At 43.8% G+C, this 6696-nt stretch overlaps 1 protein-coding gene across 1 annotated transcript in view; it reads left to right on the top strand.

Moving 5' to 3' along the window:
- ninl (ninein-like) overlaps positions 1-6622 on the top strand; it is a 38663-nt gene extending 32041 nt beyond the window's left edge. Inside the window, exons 21-31 of the mRNA XM_069658494.1 lie at positions 638-742; positions 1690-1759; positions 1860-2027; positions 2126-2242; positions 3191-3304; positions 3389-3535; positions 3752-3901; positions 3981-4094; positions 4186-4395; positions 4488-4601; positions 4681-6622. Coding sequence (XP_069514595.1) covers positions 638-742; positions 1690-1759; positions 1860-2027; positions 2126-2242; positions 3191-3304; positions 3389-3535; positions 3752-3901; positions 3981-4094; positions 4186-4395; positions 4488-4601; positions 4681-4872 — 1501 coding nt within the window. The 3' untranslated portion in view covers positions 4873-6622. The remainder of the gene's footprint in view (positions 1-637; positions 743-1689; positions 1760-1859; positions 2028-2125; positions 2243-3190; positions 3305-3388; positions 3536-3751; positions 3902-3980; positions 4095-4185; positions 4396-4487; positions 4602-4680) is intronic.
- Positions 6623-6696: the final 74 nt, after the last annotated feature.

A 6696-nucleotide genomic window follows, 5' to 3' on the forward strand; every position in this document is an offset into this window, starting at 1 on the left:
CCTTTTTGTTTTCTCAAACAACTCAAATGTTGCTGTGTTCAAACAGTATTTGATCAAATGAAGATTAATTTTTAATATCAGAAAACTTAAGGCCTCAGTTTGTTTCAAACCAGTGACAGGTAACAATAAAGTCTACATTATCAGGAGAGTGTTACCAGAAGGTAAAGTGGGTTGAGTTGAGAAGAACCAGACAAGATGCTATCAAGTACTATGAATATTATTTAAGCTAAATAATTGTGATTTCTGTTTTATATTTGTTGAGATGGACAGAGCGACAGCAAAGATTCAACCAGTGATGAACAACAGTTATTAACTCCTGGCAGGATGGAAATATAAATCTGAGAGCATCAAGTCTCAGACTGTTAGATTGCCAACATGCACTTTTTGAAGCAGACTGCGGCCACCTGATGTTTCTATACTCAAATAAAGCACATTATGATCAGTGTATTTAAAAAACAGATATATATACAAATCAGCACAATTAATTTCATTAATCAGATTTTTAGGACCAAACACTTTGATTTTATGAAATAAATATCTTTAGCAGAACGTGATTTATTGATGATCGGTCAGCTGGTTGCAGCTGTTTGTTTGAGGTAAAGTTTGTTTCTAAGCCGTGTGCGCCTCTTCACTGCAGGGCTCAGCTGGAGGAGGTTCGATCGGAGAACGGAGCTCTTCAGGAGCGACTGAGCGTCCTGCAGCAGGAAGTCCAAAACCTAGAGGACGATGTCGCCAAGAAGAGGTGAGAAAGCACTGATCAGTCAGCCTATAACCTGAAATGCAGTTATTTAATGGCAGTGGGGAGTCAAAGGCTACTCTCAGTATTTTAACTATTATACTTGAAATAATAGAAGCGCAATGTTTTTTGACACGCAAGATACTTAAGCCCAGTTATCATTATTTCTTAAGTTGGAAGCAAAATACGACCAATGGTAAAAAACAAGTCTGAGGAGGTAATGGACCAGTCTAAAGTCCTGCTCCACTAAGCTTAAAGTGATGTCTCTTTTCGTCAAGCTTGTCTGATTCTGCAACAGTGACTGAGAGCCACGTTAAGGAAGGATGTAATCACATTGTTAACTTTTATGAATCAGACAAAAAGACTTGAATTGAGGCTGTATCATCAGGAGAAGTTAGGCATTCCTTGCATAGAAACCGTGGATAACAGGACTATCAGTCAGCTTTGCTCTTGCACTGTCAGTTGTCCCTTTATGCCTTGCAGGACCCTACTCTGAGCTCTTGAAGAAAATAATACACACTAGCTAAACCGAACCTGCGTCCTCATGTTTGTTTTCAGTTTTTAGAATAGAATCACATCTCCTCCCACCCACTCGGTGTGTCTAGAGTTTCTTTCGCAGGTTCCCCAAGCAACATAATTTAGCAATCTTCATCTTCAATATTAGTTTTTCTTTACAACACAGACCAGCCAAGCAATTAACAAATCTAAATATAACGGGAAAGGGAAGGATGACTGAGGTTCTGCTGCTTGCTCAGCTGTATTTGATGCACAGCAAAAAAATGGGAAGACATGGATGGGTTAAAGGGGATGGGAAAACAAATCTGCATAAAAACAGGGAATCAACACTAATCATGAACACATTTGTGGTGAAGATTAGTATACTATTTTATTCTGCAGTCTTGTAAATGAGGACAGTGGAGTATAAACCTTAGCTCTGCTACTTTTTCCATCAGGAGGAAACTGGATGAGATGGAGAGAGAACACGGGCGGAGCAGGGTAGAAGAGGAGAAGCTGCACAGAGAGGTGAGAAACGGTCTACTACTCTAACGTTGACCTCTGACCTCAGTACGAAATACTAAAGAAAACAATCTCCTTTTCCTCCTCCTCCTATGTGCGTCCGCAGAACTCCAGGTATCGCGAGGAGGTTCTGGATCTGAGCAGCAGGAACCTGCAGCTCAGCAACGACAACGCAGAGCTGAGTGCCCGTCTCCGTGGAGACCAGGAGTCAGTTCGGATGCTGCAGGAGCGTCTGGCGATGGTCTCTAAGGAGCAGGAGGATGAGGGAGCTTCGGTGAGCAATCTGAAAGGAGAATTCTTTCACAGCTTAGTTTTAGTTTTTCTTTCCGTTTGCCATTCTGTATATTGACTGACCGTGTGTTGTGATTTCAGGTGCGGCGGCTGCAGGATGCGGCGATGCACCAGGAGAGAGAGAAGCTGCAGCAGCAGGCGGCCTGGATGCAGGAGAGACAGCTGCTGGAGAGAGAGCTCCACTCTTGCAAGGAGAAGGTGCTTCAAATATCTTTTCCTAAATCTGTCACTGGTGTCATTCAACTGAACGCCACGATAAAAAGACAGGCAGCAACAGGGACATTTAATTGCTGAATCTATTCTGCTGAAAATAAGCTAATGCATGTGCACCAATGTAATCTCACTTCAATGTTTTCAGCTTCATTTTACTCAAGTGGCAACCTCAGGGGCTGAGCAATGAAGCCAAAGAGGGTGTGAGAAAAACTGCAGTTCCTCACTAGGCCCCTTTTTATTCTTATTTGCCCAATAATCAAAATAAAACATGTTTACAACCTGGTACAAATAAAGTTTTGTTCTCAAAGGCTAAATTCTGTATTCATGACAGTACAGGATAGGACAGTATATTTTATATACCTGTCCTGTTTAAACCATGTTAAGGGTATAAGTTAACACTGTATAACTGACGGCATGGTCGCTTTAAGTGACAGATGGACACTGCTAGCTGTCTGCTGGACATCAACACAGCTAACACAGTAACTCAACTTCCATCCTTGGCCGTGTTTGTGTTGGGCGCCGGTCTTTTTTTGTGTGTGAAAACTTAGTATTGCAATATTTATATGTTGAGTCAGTGCTCAGCATACCCGGCTTGTAAGCTCGTGTTTCTTACAAGTGTGATCAGTAGTTAGAACTCCGGGTTATTTAGTATCCCAGCAGAAATGAGGGTGGCCGCAGGGATGAGAGGACGGGTTATTTAAGTTAAGGTACCTGGTTTGTTTCGTTAACCTGCTGCTTGAGATGGAGAGCATAGATATACATGTTTAAATGCTAGCAAAATATCTCGTGTCCTCATGTTACTTGGTGTGAGATGCAGTTTCAGCCATGAAAAATCATGTTAATGCACCCTGAGTTGATAGCATATTGAACTTCATTGTTTAGCTCAGTTCATATGACTATACGTTTGTAACAAAGTCTTATTAAATGTCTCAGCTGGGTCGTCTGTCGGAGCTGGAGGCGGAGCTCAGCAGTGTGACTCTGAAGCTGCAGTGGTTGGAGGAGGACAAGGCCAAACTGCTGAGAGAGGCTGACGACAGAAACAACAAGGTCAGAACTCAGACTGCAGCAACAGAAAGTGATGTAAAATGAAATACACAGAATCAGTCTTACAATGAGTTTTGTCTCCATCAGGTGGAGAAGCTGCAGCAGTCCCTGCTTTCTGTGGAGGCGGAGGCGGAACTGCTACGCTCTCAGCTTCACGCTGTCAATCAGGTGAAACTCGGCCACGTCCAGGAAGTGTCTGACGTGCAGAGGAAGCTTCAGGACACTCAGAGGAAGGTCGGTACTGAAGAGACCCAATTAATTAATACTCTGGAAGTCAGGGCCCCCCAAGAGTTAACCACATAAATCTGAAGGGGCATTCATGGGCTTTGTTTTTATTATGTTAAAATAACTGATGCTTATATTTTGTTACTTCACCCCGGAGTGATTGTCTGGATCTTTTCCCGTCATCAGTAACTTAACTGCTTCCTGTCTCATGTCATTGTTTGTCAGGTGGAGGAGTTGGAGAGCAGCGTCAGGAGGCTCATGAGGGAGAAAGAGGAGCTTTGTCAAGCTATAGAGGAGCAAGAGGAGCAGACCTCCTTCACTCTACAAGAGGAGACGCACAAACTGAGAGTTCAGAACCAGGAGCTCCAACACAAGGTACCAGCTGTTAAACTGTCCGAATATGATGCAGGCTACTTTAGGGTTTCGTGGATGCTGACTGCTTGATGTTTCTCAGCTGTCAGAGCTGCAGGTTCAGGGTCTAGAGGTCCATAAACTGACCCAGGAGCAGCAGAACCTGAAGACCAAACTGAACGAGCTGGAGACAGCGCGAACGCAGGCTGAGGATCAGGTCAGGACCACAGCCGGCAGAATGATCTGACTCTAAACACTGAAATTAAACCAGAGTGTTATGTTTAAAAAACATGTCCTGGTGTTTGCAGGCGATGCGGGCGGACACAACGCTCGGTCTTGTCCAGGCGCAGCACCTGCGGCAGCTGCAGGAGCTGCATGAGCAGGCCGGGGACTGCTCCAGGGAGCAGGTGGAACTGCTGCAGGCCCGGCTGGTGGAGGAGCAGCGGAGGAGTCAGCAGCTGGAGGAGGCGCTGAGGCTTCAGGCCCAGCAGAGCAGCACCCAACTCAGCATGAAGCAGGTAACACAGAGGTCAAAGGTCACAGGGTTTTTTAAGCTCCTTTGATATCATTGAGATTTCAGTAGCTGATTGTATGTCTGTGTTGTGTTAAGGATCAGTACGAGAAGGCGATGTCCTCCCTGCAGCAGAGGATGGAGGAGCTGGAGACCAAACTGAAGGGGGTCCGGCTGGTTCTGCAGGAGAAAGTCCAGCAGCTCAAAGAACAGGTCAGCCTTTAAATACACCGTCCACATACTTTTGGCCACTCTCTGACTGTACACTGACATGCCATGATCTCGTCTGCAGGTGGCGAAGAATACAAAGTCGAGCGTGCTGCTGAAGGATCTGTACGTGGAGAACTCGCAGCTGATGAAGGCTCTGCAGGTCACAGAGCAGCGACAGAAAAGCGCAGAGAAGAAGAACTTCCTGTTGGAGGAGAAAGTCAAGGCTCTCAATAAACTGCTGAGAGAGATTGTCCCCGCCTCGCTCGCCACGTAGCTGCTAGACGAGACACCAAACATCTCCGCTTCAGCTGCTCTGAGATCAGTTTCACGAAAGCAGCTTCAGCATGGAGACGGACAGGAACAAGGCTAAACATCATGGAAAGTGTTAGCCTAGCTTCATTTAAAGGTCTGGACTACTGGACTACTTGCACTCAGACATGTTGGACCTTCTATGAGCTTATGATGATGTGATGGGTATTTAGGCCATGACTACAAAGTGCAAACGGACTGGGGCTACGAAGAGTTTTTGGTCAACCCTTTTTTAATACGATTTACTCATGTATGAGCACAAACAACCCGTGTATAAAGACAGAAAAAATATTTCACATAAAAGTAAACCAAAAGGACGTTAGAAGAGAGCCTCATTACATACCAGATACCTCAGTTACACTTTGTGGAGGAGACTTTGACATGTAGCAGCAGGTAAAGCTCAGGTGGAAATAATGAAAGTAAATCATTTAAGTAGAATTGACAAATCATGTTTCATGTCTGTGTGGAGGGCCAAAGAGGCATAACTTATTACTGAAATGTTATCCAACAACCCACGAACCCGGTCATAGATGTCTTCCTTCCACTCTGACTCTATTCAGCCTACTCAAGTGTTTAGTTGACTCTAAACAATGATACGCGCGTGGAACAGGAAGTCTTGGATTTCCTATGTCAGATATCTGGATGGCTGCTTGCTCAACCAGAGGCCCGAAATGACCAGGTTAGAGGTTAATAACATCAGAGGCTGCAACCTCCGTCCCATTACAACATGAAACTAACACAAATGTAAATCTTACATCATGTTTTCCACATGGTACTCCATTCTTTGACCTTTGACTAGAGCTATAATGATGTCATTTTGTCGGGTCGGTTTCCTCTGCAATGGTGAAATGGCACAACAAAGAGAATTGGCTCCACATGCTGTTCATCTCCATGAAAGAACTCCTAATACTCACACATCAGAGGGGCTGTTTTATTTGGATTGAGTTCTGAAAATGTGTTTATACTGTGCTCTAAATCTGGATGTAATCCTGAATAATGTCTCACCCTTGTGGTTGAAATGAAGAGGCCACCTGAGCTTTTCTTTGCTATTCCTGTCAAACAGGCCTCCCTGTAACATGTTGATTTTCACTAAACCACATTTAAATTATGAACTTTATTCCAGTGGTTGTAAATTGTAAATCGTATTCGAGTGTCTCTGTGAAACAAATGATCAGAGCACACAAACCGTAACCAGGTGAGATGTCGATTCCCAGGTGTTTTAGGATCATTGTGTGGGCCTGGCCTTTCACATGATTCATCACCTGTCTCACTTGTAACAACATCTATTCAACAGGTGATTGTTTGTGCCTGTCCTCCTCCTTGAAGCTGCTTCACACAAACTGAACTTAAATTCCATTAACAAAGACAGAGAACCAGTCTGACCACACACACACACACAATCAAAGTCCTGCAAATACAGCAGGGCAGCACTACTCTGAAGTATTTCAGCCATGAGGGTATTATGTTCTTTTATATATTTGTATTGTTTTTATGTCAAAGTGAGACTTTTATTTTTGTGAAAGTGGATATTTGTCTGCAGGCGACTGCTGTCCTCATCACATGTTCAGATCTCTCAGTCTGTAGTTTTTCTCTGAGAGACCTCCAGCTCTCATTTCCTTCCTGTTCAGGTACAACAAACCAAATCAGACACCTTTCTGTGGGACAGACAGACCTCCATGTATGATACTGTAACATGAAGACCACATTAAATTATGTTTTTATCACACTGTGCTGTCTTGATGTTTATATTTATAAGTCTGTGATAAGTGACTAAAATTCTAAAATCTGT

The sequence above is a fragment of the Semicossyphus pulcher genome, unplaced genomic scaffold (assembly GCF_022749685.1).
Source record: "Semicossyphus pulcher isolate SPU_LCO1_2020_fin unplaced genomic scaffold, fSemPul1.0.p SCAF_12, whole genome shotgun sequence".
Taxonomy (NCBI): Eukaryota; Metazoa; Chordata; class Actinopteri; order Labriformes; family Labridae; genus Semicossyphus; species Semicossyphus pulcher.